The following is a 23,744-nucleotide window of genomic DNA, read 5'->3' as shown; positions in this document are numbered from 1 at the left end:
ATTAGTGTTTTGCTTGAGAATTTTCAATGGAATCACTGGTAAGACTCTATGGTTATCAACTTTTAGCACAGCGGTTCTGACTCATCTCTTTTTCTTGAATCCCGAATCATCAATGTAATCAAAAATGTTTAGTTCAGTGAGAGCTTCTCCTCTCTAAACATTAGTCTATCCTGATACGAAGCTAGTGTATTTGTTAGTCTACACACGTTGGATGCATTCAAACTGTGACTTAGACGTATTCATACAAGAACAAATTATCATTTCATAGACTATTCTATCCACAAGCACATCTGATTCTTCAGTCAGAAGAGTTCCATAGTTTGTTTTCAATAACTGTGGTTTTAGATTGACTTGTGTTGGTTAAAGCTTTTAATGTTTCATGTTTGTTTCTATTCCCTACTTTCAAGCTATTATTGATTATAATGCACTGGTCACTGGTCCGTTTTTCTTTTACTGATTTCATGTTCATCCGTATTTCTTTTTTGGTTGAACTGTATTCTTCTGCCAGCAAGGGATTCACCTTCTTTTTGAGTTCTTAGAAATCTTAAGATTTCTAAAAGTACCAAAATCTAAAAGTACCAAAAGAATTTAATGTGTATCTTACTAATCATCAACTATATATTAGATTGTAGCACTAATGTTGTTTAAAAAAAAACTACACTATAGGAATGTATACCACTGACTACATTGGCCAGAATCAATCGGAATGTTCTTTCTCTGACCAATGTGAACAAAAGTGTTGTTCCTTTCTGTTAACTACACAGTAACAGCCGTCAATAAAAATCGATAATTTAGTTCCTTTTACTGCTGTAGACACCTCATAAAAATCTCTTAGCTGGAACCTCGCATTCTTTTATCTTGTAGTCAGGTTGTGTTTACAAGTAGATTTCACTCTCAGGTTTAGATCGCTTTATCTCCTACAACATGGATTCATTAAGTGTCTTTCTAAATCTGCAGGCGTTACAACAATGACTTGGTGGATATTTACAAACAGCAAAAAGAGAAAGAAAAGAAGGAGAAAGAGCCGATAGAGAGAAAAGAAAAGCCTCCCAAAGAACAGAAAGAAAAAGATGTAAAAGAACAAAAAGAACAGCCTAAAGAATCACCAAAGAAAAGAGAAAAGACACCAGAAAAGATAACTAGAGAAGAAAAACCATCAAAAGAAAAAGACGAGAAGAAAGTCAAGGAAGATAAAGCACAAAAAGAACAGAAGCCACACAAAGAAGACAAACCACTCAAGGAAGAGAGAGTACCTAAAGAGAAGAGAGAAAAACGAGAACCTGAACCAGTCTATAGAGAGCCAAGAGAGTAAGTTGACATCATTTAATTTTAAACTAGATTAATGCAGTTCTAGGTTGAAATAAAGCGAACAGTCGGGACTATGTCTTGATAACAGTTATCAAAGGTGTATCTACATATAGGTTTGAAGTTTGATGTAACAATTACTATATGAAGAAACAGCTTTGATTCGCTTAATAAATTATTTATTGAAAATTAGAAAGATTTTATAAAACGCCTAGATCTATATTGGCAAATAAGTGTATATTCTAAATATATTTGGCTTCGGAATGAGACAGCTGGATATCATAACAAAAGCCGCATGACTCGTAGATAAGCCTTACTATTATATTATACATATATAAACTTGTGCTAAGAACTTCTTACCTCAAGTCTTAGTCGACTTTTCTATTCTAGAACTGGCTACGAAATCCTGTAACAGTCTACAATTCATAAGTTCGAACATAATTCTATTTTTTTTTAATGTACTACTTTGTAAGGTTAATTCATTTATTTATTTTTCGCATTGCTGTAGTATCTTTTCGAGGATCTGAGAAATTAGAATTTTTCCCCGACATTGATCAGTACGTCATTATACTGTCTCTTTCAGTCACCCTTATATTTTCCAATCCATTATTAAGTATGACACTATGACAAATTTAGATTATTGGGAAATAAATATTGATTTCTATTTCAATGTAAGGATATTAAAAGTATTTTCGTAAGCGAGTTTGCTGAGTACATTTAAAATTACAATCGAAAAAAAGGCGCCAACTATCAAAGGAAGATCTCTAGAATACAATTATTGGAACTAGCTGGTAGTGACTGTGGGAATAAAAAATAGAGATAGAAAAGAACGTGGAATGTTCGTTCTGATAACAATCCTGATGTGCCACCAAAAGAAATTTCATCAACCATAGTTAAGCAATTAGTTAACTCACTGAAGTCATTTACGTTTTTTATTTACCATATTCAGAGGCAAAACACTTTTGAAACCAAACATCCCATAATTTCTTCCTAGCATTTCTACCTTGTTTTACCTTTCCTTTATTAACACAGTCAATTTAATGTAATGTGTTCAAATGCTAAGAATGTATCACCTTCCAAGTTCTTCCACATAATACAATATGTTAACGTAATATATTCACTCATGAAATTTACCATAAAAGTGACCCCCCCTCCCCTTTTTCCATAATAATATTACGTTTTAATAACATTTTCAACGTAGTTATACTAATTTGCGATTAATAATTGGATGTAAGTATCGGGGTTATGGTGGATAATTTAACCCACCGTGCTTACATTAAATATTAGCTTGTACAATACGAACACTAAAAGGTAAGCCTTAGAATTAATTAGAAACCGAGAAAGTAATGATCTATTCCTGCTTCTGGCGCTCTATAATGTGTTTATGGAATCCCTAGAGAAAGAGACCAATTGTGAGGAAAACAGAAAGAAAAGAGTTTTAAAGAAAAAAAAATGCTCTTGTTTAAATTAAATAATTCGATTAGTTTTGGAAACAGAAATGTGCTTTAGCTTTGTATAATGCAGACTTAGTTTTTCCACTTAGATATTTACTGAGTGAATAAAAGAGTGTGAAATTCGTAAAAAAAAATTACCAAGCTATCCTAGAAGACTTAAAGAAATGAGAACCTGATCTACACTCTTTACCCCCTCCCGGGACATAGGCTTACAAAGAAAAAAATGTGCACGTTACTTTACTTCATACCGCTACCAATAAAAGATAAACTAGCGGCTCCCCAATGTTTGTGGTCTGAAAATAAAATCTGTAGAATTACAAGTCAGTCGTATTTATGTTTAGTTCCACAAAAAGTTGTCGTCACACGACTGAGCAATAAGTTCTTTGAGATTCCGACTATTAAATACTACCAAGTTTGTTTGATTTTTTTTAGTTAGACCGTCACTTGTATTACGTTAGCCAAGTTGAATCTCATTGTTAAACCTCCAATGTCACATAATGGCTCAGATTGTTATTCTCGAATAGATTTTTAATCATAGTAAAACTGATTTACTTCAGAATATTGAACTAAAAATTGTGAACAATAAAAATAATAATCTTAAATCTTTTGTCTATGGAATTTTAAATTTAGTAATTAAACAAACAAAAAAAAGCTTATATTAATCGTAGTTGTAACAATTAATTTGGATCAGTCATGTAATTAAATTTGTAATAGATCTAGCTAACAATAATAAATCTGTGCGATTATAAATATTTTTACCAATTGTTTTTGTTTAGCGCAATTTCATTCATTTAGCTTTCTCAATATGCTAAACTTGTCTGGACCAGTTGGAAAGGGGTGGGGGGAAATTAAAGGGGTATCTGGGCGTTCTTTTTTTTAAAGCATTTATTTTTTAAAAAAAAGGTGAACTACCTGAATTCGAACTAGAGGGCTAGAGCCTCCTCCAATTGTTCAAGCCTATACACTAACCACTGTGCCAGAGAAATGCTTAGCTTATTAAAATAGAAGGTTTAATAGTTATCTATTGTTAAATTTTTAAACTTTTTCCAATACAAAGTATATAGGGAACTAATTCAACTTATACCACCTTAAGTACAATTTCTTTCAATACCAATACAGTACAATATCAAACACAATAATTAATTGTGAATAGTTTAATAAATTGGTTAATTTTTAATTTTTTTATTTTTGTTTTGTCAGAAATAATTGTGCAAAATTTCAGCTTGACCGAGATTGGGTGTGGGAGAAATAACGTGTACAAACTTTTTACCAGATAAACGGACAGATAGACAGTGTTAGTAAATATAAGCTTTTAATTTTTAAAAAGAATTGATTAAATCGTATATTGAAAGAAATACTTTAAAACAATAATCTTTAAAAGCATACTTCGTGTTTTGTTTTGTTTTTTGAGTTCAAACCAACGAGAATAAAGTTTAAATATACATATGACAGAATTATAATAAAATGACTGTTGACAAATTATTATGTTATTGTCGCTATCACTGTTATCCAGGAGAAAGCCATTTAAAAAAGACGCAATTGTCTACCCAAACGTCCAGTCATACAACAAGAACTACGACAAATACCAAGTGAAGGAGCCGCCTATGCAAGTGCCAGAATATAAAATGGCTGAGGGTAATAAATGGCAGAACGCTTATGACAAAATGCAGACGAAAAGTCATCCAGACTTTCATCCCGTGTACGGACCACAGAAAGATCAAAAGTAAGAGTTTGTTCAAGTGCGTGTATGTGAAGTATTTTAACAGTTCTAAGTCTAATGTAAATATAGACATTATTACCACCTGATATTTAGAATGTTCAAATGCACATCTTTGTTTTTCAGAGATCAAGATCTTATGTATGTGTATAAACAACAAAAAGAAAAAGAGAAGAAAGAAAAACCCAAAAATGAAAAGTAAATTTAAATTCATTCTTACAAGGCTTTTATTTAAGTGCATTAACAGGGTATTAGATCTAAATACATTATACTTCTGTTAATTTTTATTTTTTTTACTAAGAAAAAGAAATTAGAATATGTACACCAACGCTAATAATTTTATTGTTAAAGTGATAACCACAAAAATCTTAGGTAATTATAAACATAAAAATGATGCTTAATTTCAATTTACTAAAATCGCCTCCTTACATTCAAGTCTTTCTCATTAAACAAATACTACTTTTTTGTTGATTATTTATAGTAGAATGTGGCTTATTTTTAAGACCCAAAGAATCACCCAAGAAAGAAGAAAAAATAAAAAAAGAAGAAAAACCAAAAGAACAGCCCAAAAAGGAAGAAAAACCAAAAGAACAGCCCAAAAAGGAAGAAAAACCAAAAGAACAGCCCAAAAAGGAAGAAAAACCAAAAGAACAGCCCAAAAAGGAAGAAAAACCAAAAGAACAGCCCAAAAAGGAAGAAAAACCAAAAGAAGAGAAACACAAAGAACCACCAAAGGAAGAAAAACACAAAGAACCACCAAAGGAAGAAAAACACAAAGAACCACCAAAGAAAGAAGTAAAACATTATGAATCGCCAAAAAGAGAACATGAATCCCCAAGGAGAGATAGAGAATCTCCAAAAAGGGATCAGTACAGAGAAGAAAAAGAAGAGAAATATTACGGCCAAATAGATCAAGCGAAACCTGTGAAAAAAGAAGAGCACAAGCAGCCAGTTCAGAGAGAACTCTATCAGTCTAACCTAAAGAAACAGGCAGAACCACCAAAGAAGAATGAAGAGGTCAAGCCAACACCAAGGGAAGAAAAGGTCAAGCACAAGGAGGAAACGATACAAAAAGTAGAAGATAAACAGAAACATAAAGAAGAGAAGAGTGACCCGTACGCGTACAGACCAAGAGAAGAAAAGAAAGAAGAAAAACCCAAACCTAAGGAAGAAAAGAAAGAAGAAAAACCCAAACCTAAGGAAGAAAAGAAAGAAGAAAAACCCAAACCTAAGGAAGAAAAGAAAGAAGAAAAACCCAAACCAAAGGAAGAAAAGCCCAAACCAAAGGAAGAAAAGAAAGAAGAGAAGCCCAAGCCAAAAGAAGAAAAGAGAATAGAATACACAGCTCGAGAAGTCAAGCATGAAGAGCGTCACAAACCAAAGGAAGAGAAACCGAAAAAAGAGAAAGAGGCAGAACGGAAGGTGAAATACGAAGACGACTATTACATGCCACACGAGAGACCAGCCAAGACACAGAAAAATGATAAAAGTATAGTGAGGGACGGGTTGAAACCCGAGGAGGAGAAACCTAAAGCAAAGGTAGCAAATTACAAACTTTTTTTGTTATATTGATTAGTTAATGGTCAAGTCTATATGCCACTTGCAAAGTTATAACAAAACTAAATAATAAATTGCAGAAGATTATTTGATCTATAGATTTATTAATATTCTTAGCTTCAAGTTTAAAAATAGAGCCATGCCGTGCTATTATGCTTCAGGAACAACCTTATTTCCTTGTAGATCTAATTAGTTCAAAGGTTATGCCACATTCAGAAATCGGAACTATTGACTCAGTAGACAAACTACCTGTAATTATTACATTAACGCAATAACAACAATTACTATTCCATTATTTTTGACAAATTACATAAAAATACATAGTTTTGATATTTCTTCTCAAGCAAGAAAATATTGCCTGCACTAGCTAGTTTAAACAATGAATCAACTAATCAACACACTAGATATCATATCAGTAATTAACATGTAACGTTTAAGATAAGCATGCGATGGAAGTAGTAATGTTGTTTTTCTCTTGCCGCTATTTTATAAGGTTCATCCAACTCCCAGAAGAGAAGAAACCAAAAAACCATATAAGCCAGTAAAACTCAAAGACAGAAATGAGCCGCCCAGTGTTAGGAAACGTTACTACAACAACGCTGGTAAGTTCAAGTTAATAGAATTGTTAAGGAAAACTAAATGGGTATGTACATAACTGCCAAAATTATCGTTCACTTTGACAACGATTATTGAACTGTCTTCATCAAAATCAATTAAACAATGTTAAACATAAGATTACTTATGAACTTGAAAACTTTTGGCAAAAAATTGGCAACTCTAAAGATGCAATTGAGCAACAACGTTCAAAAGTATGGAATTAACAGCTTATATACATCAATCTGAAGTATTCTAAACAATGACAACTAATAATTTCATTGTGTGCTTGCCAACAATTTTAGCGTGTGAGATACAATCACTTACGTACATACTTTAAATTGAAAGAGCCTCATTTTAACGTTCATAACTACTAAGATTGTTTATCAATGTATTGATAAGAAATTATGAGGTTAATAGTAAAATCAAACACTATCAACATTAATTTGAGTTTGGTGAAATCCTAAAGTGGCATAAACCGTTTGGCTACTTGCCAAGGTGGCTCCAGTTCAAAATTAGTCTGTGCATTTGCTGAGGGCCTAAGGCAGGGTTACTTCCAGATAGACCCCCACCCCCTGAACTGATCCAAAAAAGAGAATGAAAAATGAGCTTTCATAAACTTCTTTTTATGACGCCAGAAATGAATATCCCAACCCAAATCGTCTATTGCAGATAACACATAATGACACCCTGATTGTAGTTTTAAAATTGTCGGCAAGTACGCCATTAGTGCGGACTGCTTTGGAAGTAGAGAGAAGTGGTGAACGAACAGTTTGAACGACCACATATCGAACAACAAACTACTTGTAAAGCTAAGAGTGTGCAAATGTACATGTATTCTTAAAAGATACGACATGAATAGAATATCTCCACAAAATACAATCACCTGGAGTATTACATTTGACGTGATAAAGGCTTTTAGGATACACAGAAGCCGGAAATCTGAAAGTAGAAAATCGTATTTGATTTTTTATCGGTAATCGAGATTTCTGTTTTCTATGAGCGCGAGGTGAAATGAGCTGAAAGACGGATAAAAGGTGGAACACGAGACTTGTTGCCACAACGTCAGGCGTAGTTAGTGTTCAATAAGCAGATATGTTCAGGAATGACCAGTATGAAAAGTCTGCCTCTTGTGGGATCCTTGAAGATAGTGTCGCGAAAAAAAGATCAATAAATCGAAAACAAGACAACATTGACAATTTTTAGGTATCAATGTTTACCATGTGCGATGTCAGACTACTTGAAGGGCGTTTTCAATGGGTAATCTTTTTTTACATTGATTTTTCATATATTGATTACAAAAAAAAATACTATTAAACAACCTAATGAAGACTATTCTGGAAAATGGAGTTGAAACAACAAAAACTTGCACGGTTCACTGTCATCGTTGTCTATCTTACAAATTATCTTGTCTAGAAGCTTTTATGATCTAACCTCTGAGTGGAATCGAACCCCATAGCATCGAAAGAAACATTCCAAAGTAATTCTGACATTGGTAAAATATAAACATATTTCATTTGCACCTTTCGAGCTTACAGCCTTGTTCCAGCCTTCGATCGACCCTCTTTTCTTTTCCTGCTTGGCTTTGGTTACGCTTCCAAACTGGCGCTCTCACTTTTCTTCTTTCCAATCAAGCTGTCACTTTTATAGAGAGCCTTAGTTCCTGTTTGTTATGACGACCTACTCTATTTATGGATATGATCTTTACTGCAGGGCAAAACGATTTTCATATTGAGTGCCAACCTAATAACTTACAAGTTGAAACATTTTATACCGGAAAAAATACTTTATTTAGACATTCATCAATTATTATATTAATTTAGAAATGAACTTGTCTCTCACTGCCAGGCTTGAAATTCGTTAGATGGGTAACAAAATGTATAGTATCGGTAGTCCCTTTAACAAGGTCCACTGAAGAATTGCCTTGTAAGGTAGCTGGACTGCGGCAAAACCGCTCTATTACAGGCAACAAGAATCTTCTAAGGAGATGTTTAGGGTTTAGAAGGTTCTGCGAGGTCAGTTGTCACCATCCCTTCAGTTAATACAACGACATAGTCGCCTAATCTCCAAGCTAAAATGTTTTCATATTTTGTTCGATGTTCACTTTCAGTTGTTCTTATGTTGTGAGATAGTGGTATTACGATGTCAATAATGATTGCAGATTTATATATTTTCTTGAGTCAATAAACAACAAATCTGGACGATTAAAACCCGGTCATGTCAGTCAAATAGGCTTATTCCACCATAGCAGGTAATCGGTTGACCCGAGATCTTCTTGTGGCCAGTATTTGTAGTAAAGGCGTATTTTTTTCTCAGTCAGATTATGCGTCAAGGACAGGTGTGGATGATTATTATTAATATTATTACAATAATTAAAAATAGTAAAAACAGTAAAAAAAATAATAATAAATATAACAGACATTGAAAATAAGAATTCTGGGTCCAGTCACGATTTGTTTGTTGGTTTATTCATACAGTGTCTCAAAAACGACTGCTTATACCCGAGCGCCATTTTCTGGCTTGGAAGTATTGCTATGCACATTGCAGTTCTTGCATAAAATCTGGGAACATTTAAGCAGCATTTTGTTCAGCTCGGTATTCGTTATGGTCTAGGTGCGAAACTTCTTAGTTTCAACTACCTGTATATCAAATGTTGCAAAATCTTGAGGTTACAGGCTAAAGTCTGGATTGTGTAACAAAGTAACATACCGCAATATTCTCTAATCCACTTCAAGGCGTTGCTTTAGTATTTCAAAGGTTTTTATCAGATCCCTTTTCGCACATACAAGACGGAGCAGTAAAATCTAAATCTAAAAATGTATTTTGAAAGTTCGGATTTACATTATACTAATTTACAAACAAAATAAAATATTACACAGCACATTAGGACTACTTTAATTATAATAAGCTATATCAAATGGGATTGTTAGTCGCTGTGAAAAGAATACTTGAACTAGTTGATTTATAATTGACCTCATAAATTGATAACTTCAATTTGGATTGATATAGCAAAGTGATGTGGCAAATAAGCTGAGATTTTTTTTTCTCACAGAAACAGATACACATACACCTAGAAATTTTCAAGAAAATTGTTAGAGACATTTTCGGAATAAAACTTGAATATATAATATATACATACATACAAGAACGGCTCGTACAGTAGTAGGCTATAGGTGTAAATTAGTATGAATATTTGTCTCTAGTGATGGAAGATATTAATGTCGACTAAATATTCCACTGAACTATTTTGTTCCACTTTCCATACAACGTAAAACTACACGTGGGTCCAATTGCGTCGACATGTAGGCCTATACAGTGTACTGCAATTGCATTTAAATATAAATCAAGCTAAAGAGACAGAATGACCAAAAAAAAAGGTTGTTCGTGGTAGGATGTGAAAACTTTAATAGAATACAACTTAAAGTCTTAAAGGCTTACTTTTAGAAACCGTAGGTTGGGCGAGGAAAGGGAGAGTGAAAGGCGATATGAAAACAAGGGGCATAACCAGATTTTGCAATGTTGTAAGTCGGGTCTGCGCCATATAGAGTGGTTATGTACCCTAGATGATACAGTAAATTATAAATTCTTAAATTCAGATTTACTTGTACAGTAGTGTAGTGTTTTTTTTTGTTGTTGTAAATTATTGTTTTAATTTATATGGAATGATAAGAACATGGGGGTTTATTATTTTAAAAAAAATGGTATGTCCCTATTTAGAACAATTATTTATTGACTATAATGAATGCTCCTAATAAGTTAAAAAAGAAAAAAAGAAAAAAGAAAACTGTCATATCGTCCATTAGTTTTATGAATTAAGATTCATGGACTGTTAAGACATACTGCTCCATTTAAAAAGAAGAATCCAGCGTCATTCTAAAAAGCATGCATTCCATATTGACTATGACTGTAAGCTTTTGATTGATTTATTTTATTTAGTTTTATTCTAATAGCACCAAAACAAACCGGCACACAACTTCATAGACTTCAAACAAAAAAAAAAAAATATTTAAAAAAAAAACAGAGCTTATACAAAATGTAATTGTATCACTTAGTTTGGATCAGTCATATAATTAAATTTGTAATAGATCTAGACCAACAACAATAAATCTGTGCGATTAAAAATACTTTTACCAATTGTTTTTGTTAGGGGCTATTTCATGGTTTAGCTCACTCAAAACGCTATAATTCTATCACTTATCTAGACCAGTTTGGAAAATGGGAGAAAGAAATGGATATCTGAATGAATTTTACCGTAATCGGATTTTAAAAGCATTTACATTTAAAAACAAAAAAGGAGGGGGGTGGGGGGTATTTTAGCTTAAACACCACATCAGTAGAGTACTATTTCTTTCCCTTGTTCGAGATGAGATACCAAATAAAATAATTAGTTACCAATAATTAATCAACTTATTGGTTAATTTTCAAAATTGATTCTTGTGTTGTCTGGTAAAAGAAATAGCTTTATCCAAGAATGGGTGTCGGAGAAATAACGTGTACAAACTTTTCACCAGACAGGCAGAGAGAGTTTATATAAGATTTGTAACAAAAAAAGCTTTGGACCTGGTTTGGCATGCTGGCATGTGATGAGGGACAGATAAAAACATTATCGATGCTATCAAAGCCCTATATCAAAATGCTAATAGCTCAGTACTTTTGAAAAATTGGATAAAGTTTTAGGACATCTATAAGAGTGAGGCAAGGATGCATTTCGGAGTCTTTCCATCTCTTTTCAACATATTTCTGGAGCATATTATGATGGAAACTCTAGAAGAACTTACTCCTAACTTGACCATAAACGGGCGGCCTATTTTCAAGCACAGGTTTGAAGATGATATAGACCTCATTGGAGAAAATGCAGACCAGGTACACGATCTTACTTCAAAACTGGATGCTGCAGCTAGAGCAGTTAACATGAAAATCATTGGAGGAAAAAAAAAAGCAAAATACTAGCTTGTGGTGGAGATAATATGAGAAGTAGCATACAGTTGAATGGCCAAATATTAGAAGTTGACTCATTTAAATAACAAGAGATGGGGGATCAATAAAAGTTTGGCATCTGCTATCATTAGAAAACTGTGGAAAAATAAAATTAAAACTATATTCTTCGCTAGTGGTCTCTGTCCTCCTTTTATGGTTGTAAAAGTTGGACACTGAATACTGAAGCTGAAAGAAGAATTCAAGCCTAGAAGGTTCTGCGAGGTCAGTTCGGCTAACATAACAACACGGTATATTGTCATTTTAGGTAACTTCCAAGTAAATGCTTCAGAAAAATGTTTGGTATAAGATACCAGGAAAGAAAAGAGTAAGTCAACACTATGTCTGTCAAAAAGGAGGAGCTCTTCAATACTGTGAAGAGACGAAAGCTGAGCTGGTTCTGTCCTATTGTAAGACGCGACTAACTGTCAAAAGTCATCCTTCAAGGTACAGTGGAGGAAATATGGGGGATTTGGTAACGCGAACTGTCACAGCACCCCTACGCCTTAAGTGAAGGGATGGATGACGATCTTATTATAACGTTTAAATCCATTATTTTAATTAATAAGTAAAATAATAAACTAGTTAGATATAGAACGTATAACTAAGGATGTATTTAATATATAGAGCAGCAATATGCGTAGGGCAATTAAACAATTCAATTGCAAAGATTATTGTAATTTCTGGAGACAAAAAAAATATAACAAAACATACCGCAAATACTTATACAATGAGAAACTTCAGACGCCATTAATAGCTCATTTCTACATTTCTAGAAGCAAACAACAGTAGAAGAAGCCACGATTGGGTAGGCTATCAAGCCAGACAACAATCGTAACAATAGTTTGTTCTCTGTAGTTAAAATGTCCATTAGAAACCACGTGAAAAGTCTTCTTTTATCAAAGAGGTACTTTGGAAATAATTATAAATAAGTAATATCAATTCGTAAAATTTCGTTTATAGACAGATGTATAGTACTTTCATCCACTTCTCAACCTAACACACACACACACAAGTATTTATTAACCGTTCGTCGTTAAATGATCAATTTGCAAAGCAAACTAACTCTGCAGGGTAGGCTACACCTGCACATCGAATAGGTGGGATTATCAGATTTTCAATATTGTTTTGTTCAACTTTCGTCCACATTTTAATCCTATCCAATATAAGATAATCCGCGTGAAGAAAAGGCTCCTACGGTCTGCTCTCTGAACTGTCAGTGTCGCATTGTAACAGTGGTTGAAAACGAATGCCTTCGTTCGATTCGTCTAATGTTGATGTACATCTGAATGGCACTGACACTTAGCAACAGACCACAACAGTAGAAGGCTTCATTTTGTTAAAACAATGTTGTTCAAACAATTGAGTCAAAGTACTATGATGGAAACATTTGACCTTCAATGTCATCAAGACAGAATGATAAAAAGTTGACACTTTTTGGCAGTAACTTCGATGCATTTAAATCTTTCAGAAACACCTTTCATTGTACACGATCGACATTTTGTTCTTGAAGTATTTAGCTCACTTTATATTAAAACAATAGCTTGGATATAAAATGTAATTTTTAAAAATAGCAAACCATAGGTATGTACATTGCCAATGTGTATATGTTTAATACAAGATATGTAATCTAGGTTTCTCTCCTAGAACTGAATGTGTGTACTAACGTGTGTACACAGATATATGTATCGTGAGATTAACCTTTTTCTTACTTTCTAGACTGTCACAGCCAGTCTTTGAATTCCTTTTGATATAAAATGTGCCTATCGTTCAAACGTCATTTTTTTGAACAAATTGATTGACGATACACTATTGATCTTTTTTTTTCCTCAAGCGTTGAAGGCTATAGTAAACTAATAGGAGGGGGAAAAAAGAGGGGGGGGGGGGCAAACTAGTTAAATAAGACGAATTAATAGAGATAGGAATCGGCATGCGCAGACTTTTTTTTTTTTTTTGTAACTCAAATTGTGGTAGGTTCAAAATAAAGCACTGAGTGACTGACTCGTGAACACACCAAGTGCTTTTCAACCGCGGATGTCCATATAATATATAGTATTTACAAAATCATAGAACAAACGAATGAAACGCCTTTATGAGGTGTAGAAGCTGATTGTCAAGAGCGTGGGTGTGTAAGATGTGAGATTGTGTGTGTGTTTGTTTATTTTATTGGTTGGTGTGTGAATTGTTTTTATCACGAGATTTTCAAGGGGGGATAATTAGGTTTTCTAGCGGTCAGTCTTACAGTTGGAGAGCTGACCTGGTCTGAGTAGGGTGCTGGTGTTTTGTGTATTTCATAGGAGTGATATAATTGTGTGCTTTATTAAGTATTAAAGATTATCGATATTCATGAATATAAGGAGTTAGAGTTGATGTATACTAAGTGTTCGTATTTGAGTTAAGCAAGTATTGACAAGTGTAATTGAGAATCATACCCTAGATTATCGAGCCATATGTAAGTGGTAAAGAACTCACCCGAGTTCCCTTACACTGATGTCGCAGAATTGTTGGAGCTACATTGAAACAAAAATTAAATTTGGACTTACTATGAATACAATTGATAACGAAATGCGTAGTGTAGTCGATGTGATCTAAGGAAGTCTGAAATTTCGCTATGGAATCAAATCCAGAACTTATCAGCATCAGTAGAAAAGATAAAAATCGGATGCAACGATCTGAAGACGTAAATTCACAGTCCTCAATAAAGAGCAGAGGCACGACGTTGCTGAGTAGTAAAGCGCTTGGCTTCCGAATAGGGGGTTCAAATCCTGGTGAAGACTAAGATTTTTAATTTTCGGAGATCGGGATCTTTAGTGCGCCTCTCAGTCTACCCATATCAAATGCCACTAATGGGTGCCTGATATAAGTTGGGGAAAAGTAAAGGCGGTTGGTCGTTGTGCTGGGCACATGACACCCTCGTTAACCGCGGCTCATCACCTGTCCTATAGATTTCAAGGTCTTTACTTTACAATAAAGAGTAATATTGTGATGTTCTAAAATGAATATGGACAATATTATTGTTGTATCCCATACGTGTCTGTTTGTACGTGTGTATATAACTTCGCGCGTGAGTGTGAAGAATGGAAACAGTATTAAGATATTCCGAAGTTCTTGTGAAGAATATTATGTCGGCTGTATCCCTTGTGTGTCTGTGTTTGTGTATAAGTCAAGATTTAAAATTACAATTATTATTGGTAGTAGGATTTCTAATTAGTATAACTTTAGTACAGCGCGTCTTCCATTATTTTAAGGCTCAGTGCACTCTGATCGGATCTTTTTTGTGGACATGTGATGTATGTGTATGAGTGGGAAGGCGAATTCAAAGATTTCCGTGCTGCCTTTAAAAAAATGTAAACACACAACAGCATAGTTTATCTCATACATGGCATAGATTTCTCTTTATATCAGTGTACTTGAGATTACATGTGTTTATTGTTATCAATAAAAAAAAATCTAACGCATTTAACCATTTAAAATTTCATAAGAGGGTTTAATAATAAAGGCGACGCATGAATGCTGTGGAAGTGATTTGCCTATGACCTGTCTCAATAAAAGAATGAACGAAAGCTGGTCAGAATAGGGGGAATTCTTATTGACTTTATTTATCATGCTCATTTTTTTCCCTTTCATTTCTGTTGGTTTATGCACAAGTGAAAAGGGAGGGGGTGGGGCGGCAATAAGCTTGCCATGTTCCAAGGGCTAAAAGTGTTAAGATCTTGGTGGCTATGGAAGCACTGGATTCTCCGTTTGTTCCCCTTATCTCTCCCTTCCCGTGTTTAAGACATTCAATAAGTTCAGATCGAAAACGGACGAAATTTGAAGCGCCATTTTCTTTTCTTTTGATCGCAGCATTTCTATGGAGAAGTACACAGGGCAACTTGAAGTAGCGTGCTGATCAAGTGGCAGATGAATTAGATTGTGTAGTTTTTTTACTCGAGATAAAACACTTTTACACAAGTGCAGTGAGAAGTCATCGTTTGAGTTTTATGTGTATACTTTCTCTGAGCACTGCTTTGACGAGTACTCGGTACAGATTGTGTTTCATTTCACACTAGGATTCCAGATTTCTTTTGATTTGTGGATACCTTTCAGTTTTGGAATTATTTCACTTTATTTGTTATTTAACGTTCGTTGTCGTAATTTAAATGCCACATTCGCTACAAGTAATGGGCCATTAACCAATTTTAAAAGACATTTGTGGATTTAAAATATGTTAATGTAAGTGTAAGCCAAAAGCAAAGCATGGCAACGGAAGGTTACTATGGCAGCAGTAAATCTGACGTAAAAAAGGGATACAATTACGACGATGACAAAAAGGGGGAGGTCACACGCACGGACCCATACATGTACAACGGTGCTCACGATAACAAAGAAGACGACCTCTATAAACCGAAAGACCCTAAAAACAAAGAAAACCGAGACCACAAACAGGACGAGGAAAAACCGAAACGGAAAGACCCGTACAGCTTAGAGAAACACGAGACTAAAAGTGAACATCCCAGGGAACACGAGGAGCACAAGCCAAAAGAGGATGACAAAGAACACCGTCCAGAAAAGGAAAAGCACAAGCCAAAAGATGCGTACAAATACGACCATGGACAGGACGAGGTTAAGCACAAACAGAAAGATGTTCATAACGGTGAGGAAGATGATTTCCGGCGAGGAGATGAGAAGCACAAGCAAGTGGAAAGTCATAAAAAAGACAAGACTAAGAGCAATGAGGAGAACGGAGGTGCCAGAAAGGGCAAGCCCAAGGATAAGAAAGTAGCAAGTGTACGGCGCAAGTTTTATGACGGCACGGGTGAGTCAGGCATACGATAATAGGATGATGGATAACAGTAGAAATGTTTCTTAGATGTTATAAATGACTACTTTTATATTTTTAATACATGTAATTCCAACATTGATTTCAGAAACACGTATCACAAAATATTTTTGCGCTCGATAAATCTACATGGCAACAGCGTTTTGTCTTTTTTTTTTTTAAACGTACAATCCTGACCATTTTTGTTTAATTCTATCTGGGAAGACCATCAATGCAACAGGCAGAAAAGTAAATTCAGACTATATCAGAATATGAGAATTTTCTAATTAAATAATGTGTGACTTTTTTTTTAGAACTAGACGATGTCCTACAAGACAAAATAGCCACGCAGCTAAGAGAAAATGGCATTGCCGAAACAAAGGTCATTCCATTATCTGCGAAGATCACGCAGGCAGTTCGAGATGATGTTATGGACCCCAACGCCTCCTCTTCCCCGCAGGTCACGGCCAACCTGACAGAGGCCATTAACAAACACCTAGACCCCATCCTATATAACAGACCCAACCAGACAGATCTAAGCAACTCACAGAAACCCAGTGATGCATCTCATTTATCGAACCTCATTTTACTAAGAATCGGTAAGCAATAGTTGGCATGTCAATTTTTGTCTTAGATTTCTTAAAGCGTAATAAAAGCTTCAAGATTTGTCCTTGTAGATGGACATGCACACAACTAGTCTAGACCTAGTACTATTGTATTTCTTTCCATCCGCGAACTTAAAGTAGCATTAGTTTAGCTGATTGAAAGTATAGAGTTCAATTAGTAGTTTTCTTTATTTAAATCGTTTCCAGAAACAAAGCACGTATTGTTTGTAAAGGCAATAGATTAGAACATCAGCTCGTATTGTAATTATCTTTTATTGACTTTTGAATTCACTTCAAACTATAAACCCTAATGTCTCATCCTAACACCTTCTTTTCGTAACACACAATGACATTATAGCCAAGAAAAAAAAATATTTCCGTCAAATCCTCTCCTCTATACATTAAAACCAATGCGTAATTTCTAGAGTAAACATTTTTTTAACTAGAGCAAACACCTATGAAATAAAATAAAACCATTCTACCATTGATAACATCTTCCACTGATAACAATCTGAGCTTCAGACATACATGTGTGGCCTGCCTATACGAGCAGTAGTCACCATGAAGTGCAATTTTTATTCTGTATAGCTAACAATGGTGTTTAATATCTAGAAACGTATGCCCAGTCTTTGGTGTGGTTGCTGGTACTGACGTACTGAACGATAGTTTAATTAGTTCAACATTTGTTACTTTTTCAAAGGTATACACTAACTGTCGAATTGAAAACCGAAAACAATATTTTAAAAAATATGAACAAACGGTTACACAGGCCCGTGATCGAAATGTGCAACAGATAAAAAAAATGATTAGTTCTAAATTTGTTAAAGAAATGTTTCAAATCTGAAAATGTTAACCTAATCATTAATTTCTGAATATAAAATCCAATTAGGATAAGGATCTAGATGTACTTGTTTGATTTTAAACAGGCCAAGTCCACGAAGAGATTGAACTCTGCAAGTTGAGTGTCGACGATCCACTGAAATCTACCAGAAGAAACAAGCATGGTGCCACACCTAGGGATGACCCACCAGATAGGTAAAGGAAGCTCGAGGTCATTACAGTTAATGTCTTGAAAGTGGAAATAATGATTATATTAATGGAACTCAATCATTATTTCTTTTAAATTAAATGATAACTTATGCTGTATTAAGAACCAGACTAGCCTCTTGTAACTGTGTGTTCAGGTCAATGGTCATGGCCATCAAAGACGGTATCGAGAAACAGAAAACAGAGAAAGATATTTTACAAGAGAAACTCAGACAAGCTCAGAGGGAAACTGGAGACGTTGAAGATGACAAAGACAGAACACAGAGGCAGTTGCAGGTACATTATGTTATGTACTTTCATAGTCACAGGATAATAGTGACATTCAATTTTCTTATACTTAATTAAAGAACTTGAAAATTACACATGTATGGGCAGTAACAAATGCGTGCACCTTGTAACAACGCATTTTGTTTTTATTTTTTAAAAATGTCTTCTAAATGTGTGTTATATTAATAGGAAAAAGGGAGGGTTATATTACTTGGCTATCAGTAGATAGTTCGTAAGGAAGTAATGCATACACCTTCTAATCCCTACGATTACTGTTATTTAGCATTTCACGCTGCGATATTGGTCTCAAGATAAACAATCACAGCCGATTGTCTTCTTAGAGACAGTAGTCACAAAATAAAATAACAAAAAAAAAAACACAATGTGAATACAAAATGAAATCAATATGTAAGTGACCAGACCAGCAGTCGTATGAGGCAAGACGATATAAAAGACAACAAATATAAACAGAAAGACAAGGTTTAGGGGTCACTTTGTAGTTGTTTTTTTCACGTTGATCATTAAATCACGTGGGGGCCTACTAGTTAATTATTGCAGAAGTTCGTGAAACACCTAATCAGGCCTAGAGGAACATAGGAAAACACTGCCTTAAGACTAAAGAGAAATAGTTTTCATACTGAAACCACAATATCTGATCATTTTGTAAAAGATCTTTAGCTATATTAACGTCTTTGTATTTGAAAACATGTAGATATACAGTCAATACAAAGTCTCAGTTGTTTAGGAAACTCAATATATGCTAGGATGTTACATAACCTAGAATATGCTTTGAGTTCATTATAAAACTTCTTAACTAATGAAATCTTTTCTTTTGATGGTGAACACAAAAGCACAAGGTATGTTGTGTCATGTACATACACACAGTCTAAACATTGTAGGCCAATCACTGTGTTCACTTTTTTAATAACTATATTGTACTTTGTTATTGTTTAACATGAAATTTGAACAACTTTTTTTTAATGTGTTGCACACATAAAAGAACTGAAAAAATACATGGTCGTTGGTACACTTTATAGTTTGCATTTAAATAAACAAAAGGTCTTTAAATGAGTACATAAACCTTTTTTTTTTAAATCACCACTGATGTTCATTATGCACTAGTAGTTTGTTATACGTATATATGTTAGAGATAACTTTTAATAAGAAATATGGTAAGCTAAATCTTTACAAAAGTATAACATTTACTTTTTAAATTTTAAGTAAACCTAACTCATAAGTCATCTATAAACCTTGTTTTTTTTTTATTATGAAATACTAATAAATATCTCAAGTAATTGTAAAGTAGACTAAATTTTATTAAGGACAAGAGATCTATTCCTAAACACTTAGTTTTAAGTACTTTGATACTTAAAATAAAAACTAACAATGTTTGTTTCTCTTCAAGGAGTTGGATGCTGAAAACTGGCAGCTAAAGAGGAACCTCCAAGAAGCTGAGAATGATAAACAGAGTCTGATCAACAAAGTGAGAGAACAACAGAGTGACTATGACAGACTAGACAAGTCATACCAGGATGCTAGAAACGAGAATCAGAGACTCAAGAAGAGGGTCAGTACATAAATGATTACATGGAAGAATACAGTGAAATTTCTTTTACTACACCCATCCTGGCCATCCCTATTACAGAAAGTGTGTTGCTCAAAGCAAATGTGTCTAGGAATGTTTTAAAAACAAATGAAGTTTTGCTATACCTAGGAATGTATGATGATTTTGACAATGAGGTTCTACTGTATCAATGCTTTCCTAATCTAGGTTTACTATTTAAAGCTAACTCATTTGCGACCTGCATAGTTTTCCACATCTGATGCAGACAAAGCAGTTTTCCATGGGGGATCTATTAAGTTTTCTTTACTTCTTCTGCAACTATCTTCTACACAGGCTTTTCTTTTGGCCTCAAATGTGTGTCCTGTGGCCCTCATGAGAGCTCTCCGTCTCTTTCACAGGCCATCAGCTTTCAGCCACTTTCCTCTATTCTAGTTAGGGTAAAATGGTCCCTGAGTAGATCTTTAAGGCAATTATGGGGACACTTCTTTTATGACATCCTCATTTAGGCTCTAGCCAGAAAATATAGCCTTTGGCATGTGGTCACCCCCCCCCCATACAGATAGGTGTTCAATCCAGTGTCAAGGGGTAAGTAGTGCTTCTATACTGTCCACACTGGCCTCCAGCAGAAAATGAGATTATTGGTAAGTTAGTCTTGCCAGTGTATGCCCAATATAGAGGGAAGGCACATTTGATGTAAGCATTTGAGGAGCCTTAGACTTGGATGCCTTCTGAAGATCACCCAGGTCTTAGAGCAATATAAATACAGAGATAGGTACAATAGTATACATTTTCATTGATTCATTTTTCTTTAATGTATAGAAAAAAGTCTAGATTGTGTACTGTGGTATTAATAGTGTATTATGTGTAGTATTATTTTGTCAACCTTTATAATGCCTTAATAATGCCCCTAAACCTACTAGATAAAAATCAAGGTCAGAGTACCTTTTACTTTTCCCTTCAAACATCAAACTAATGACCAACAGAAACTGAAACCAGGACTGTGTACTGGAAGCACTATGAGTATCCCAATGATGCATTATTTACTTATACAAGACAATAATTTTAAAATGTGTATTATTTCTGTTTTAGCTTGAGGAAAGAGACAATGAAAATCAACTAATGTCTAATGACTTAGCAAGGCTTCAGTCAGAAAATGCCAGACTGCAAGTGCTTGTTGACCAGAAGCACAAAGAAATCCTCCATCTAAGAGACCCAGACAAAGACATGGTCCATCAGATCAAGATTTTATCAGATGAGGTTACTTTACTGAGAACACAGACACGAAGGCTTAATGAAGAAAAGGTATTTATTATCATAACGAATGACATTACCAATGTGGCCAATAATTATTTTGTACGTACAATCATTTTTTTTTTGTAATTTTATAAGGTGAAATTGATATGGGACTGAATAATATAAATTCCACAGTTAAAATATAGGGGCCCAAAAATGCAACAGTTAAAATATAGGGGGGCCCATTTTTATATCTATACTTTAGAACATTTTATATTTTACTATTTATCTGCAAATAAGTATTGAAATCCACCGACCACGAAGTACTCTTTATTAAGAGCTGCCACTTCATCTTATTTTATTGAAAAAGTTGGTCCAGAGACCTATACTGTGATATACATTTATGTTTACTTATTTTATTATTCAACACATTTTCTCATGTATCATAAAATACTAATGTTTTATATATTGGCTATGTTCATACATAGCAGAGAAACAATGACTAGCTAGTTTTGTTGGTGTAGCTTGTGTACAAACTAAAAGAACTGTTGATATGGTGTTCAAAGGTCTATGGAAATGTGTGTGTTCACTTTTTAGCTCTGCAGATGTGTGCACTTTTTAGCTCTGCAGAATCAAACTTTAAAGCTCTTTAGTTTGTAGCCCACAATGATATCAATATTTTGGAAGCTTTCACCCTAGGACTGAAAACTTATTTCAAAATAACTGGGCATAATTAAAGTAGCAGTAATTAAAGAGACTTGATACAGAGATCTACTGTCACGCATTGAGATATTGCTATTATTAAAATTAAAGTTCAATCCCTTTTTAAGTTGGCAACAGTGAGAGTTCAATTTAGCGTCCTTGACATTGTTTAGTTTATTGTGAAAATGAAAAAAAAAAAAAGACAAAAAATGAAAAACAAATAGTCGACTTTGTAATATAATAAGTTTTCATTTTTGTATTTAGATAAAATTAATCTAAATTTTTGTTTTATTGCTTTAATAGTTTATAATATACTTGAAAATGGTTAGTACAGTCAGTTCTTAGTATTGTTTAACTTCACAGGACAATTTTATTCTAATTGAAATATCCTACGACCTACGACAAAGGTCCATTCATACCATACACAGAAAAACCTGCTAAATAAATTATGATACAACTTAATTTTAAACAAAATGGTTGACTAAACCTTTTATATCTTAAAGTAAATGTTTCTTCAACTTGCATTTCTTTTTTAATACTTGCTTTGCAGCCCTTATAATTTTATTGTCACCCTTTTCTTTATGCACAATCTGAAGGGGCTACTCAAGTCTAGAAACCAAAAGATGGAGTCTACAATAGATGAGACCTACAAACTAAAGAGCAAATTATCTCAAGAGAGAGATGATTTATGGCGTGAGAACCAAGAGGTAGGCAAAATAGCTGATATTCTTATTGTGAATTTACTTTTATAGTAAAAACTCCTCATCTAAACTGTTGCAACGTCTAGAAAACATCATTAAAAAAGCATCAAAAATTACACTCACAACATTACATTTAAAGGAACTATTTGAACAAAAAATGCCTAAGAAAATAGAAAAATCTTGGAAGACAACGGCCACCCGCTCCATCAGAACTACGTCAGGTCGTCGCGAAGTGGGCGACTGCTGTCAATTAAAACAAGAACGGATCGATACAAAAACTCGTTTGTACCTCACTCGGTCAGACTCTATCACCGCCACTCATTGATCAGGGAACATGAAATGCACCAAGATACCTATGTGTAGTCGCTAAATGAACTCTTTATGTTGTGTCTGTTGTATTTATGTGTATTTTTCTGTTGTGTTGACTTTATATGAGAAAAGAAACAAATTTCCGTAAGGATCAATAAAGCAGTCTTAGTCCTAATTAATGATCATTTCTTTAAATTAATATTTAATGCATTCTTAAATAATAGCAGTCTATGTATATTAAATCTTAATCATCCTTTTAAATAAGCATTGACAATCACATAAAGAAGAATATTTTAGTATTAGAATGTTTGATCATATAATTTCAGTTGAAGCAGCGCTATCGTAAGCTAGCACTGGCCACTCCTAATCAGAGGACTCTTCCAGACATTATGGCTGGACATAATGGACCCTCTTCGCGATCTACCCCAAGAACAACATCCCGTAATCGGCATAGCGGAGAAAGAAGAATGTCCCCAACAAGAGAAGAGGATGATGAAGGGGGCTATCATTAATTATTAGGTCTAGATTGGTTTCTTAAATTTTAATAATTATTTAATATATATATACCATTGCTCTAATTATATAAGAATTTTGATTTTTTTCATATAAATGACACAACTTTGTTACTTACATAACATAAAAAAATTATCTACAAAAAAAAAAAAAAAAGCAACTGAAAGATAAACATGTCATAACACAAAGTTTAATTATTGTTATCTTGGTCTTTCTGTAATATTTACTTGTATGAGGCCTATATTAATAGGTTGTTGTCATATGTAAGGAATTTCTATAACTAAATACTGAATATTTTTGTTAAAAGCAATTGACTTCATACACAATTATTTTAGTAGTGTTTAAAAAAATACATTTTTATTGTGACAATGTGTGCATGGGTTGAATGATGAGTGTCACCA

At 33.9% G+C, this 23,744-nt stretch overlaps 2 protein-coding genes across 6 annotated transcripts in view; one reads left to right on the top strand and one right to left on the bottom strand.

Annotated features, from left to right (window-relative positions):
- The window catches only part of LOC106063648 (neurofilament heavy polypeptide-like), a 34,319-nt gene extending 10,958 nt beyond the window's left edge, over nucleotides 1-23,361 (top strand). For 2 of the 3 annotated variants that reach the window (XM_056014996.1, XM_056014998.1), the window contains 12 exons: nucleotides 958-1,308; nucleotides 4,273-4,482; nucleotides 4,603-4,674; nucleotides 4,980-6,015; nucleotides 6,527-6,635; nucleotides 16,717-17,001; nucleotides 17,934-18,042; nucleotides 18,192-18,330; nucleotides 19,727-19,888; nucleotides 20,975-21,187; nucleotides 22,417-22,527; nucleotides 23,157-23,361. In XM_056014996.1, coding sequence (XP_055870971.1) covers nucleotides 958-1,308; nucleotides 4,273-4,482; nucleotides 4,603-4,674; nucleotides 4,980-6,015; nucleotides 6,527-6,635; nucleotides 16,717-17,001; nucleotides 17,934-18,042; nucleotides 18,192-18,330; nucleotides 19,727-19,888; nucleotides 20,975-21,187; nucleotides 22,417-22,527; nucleotides 23,157-23,342 — 2,983 coding nt within the window. In that variant the 3' untranslated portion in view covers nucleotides 23,343-23,361. The remainder of the gene's footprint in view (nucleotides 1-957; nucleotides 1,309-4,272; nucleotides 4,483-4,602; nucleotides 4,675-4,979; nucleotides 6,016-6,526; nucleotides 6,636-16,716; nucleotides 17,002-17,933; nucleotides 18,043-18,191; nucleotides 18,331-19,726; nucleotides 19,889-20,974; nucleotides 21,188-22,416; nucleotides 22,528-23,156) is intronic. The other variant, XM_056014997.1, reaches the window with a different exon arrangement.
- LOC106063647 (golgin subfamily A member 4-like) overlaps nucleotides 1-23,744 on the bottom strand; it is a 92,905-nt gene that overhangs the window by 62,159 nt on the left and 7,002 nt on the right. The gene's annotated exons all lie outside the window — the stretch shown is intronic.

The sequence above is a fragment of the Biomphalaria glabrata genome, chromosome 17, assembly GCF_947242115.1.
Source record: "Biomphalaria glabrata chromosome 17, xgBioGlab47.1, whole genome shotgun sequence".
Classification (NCBI taxonomy): Eukaryota; Metazoa; Mollusca; class Gastropoda; family Planorbidae; genus Biomphalaria; species Biomphalaria glabrata.
This window is presented reverse-complemented; position numbering and strand designations above follow the sequence as displayed.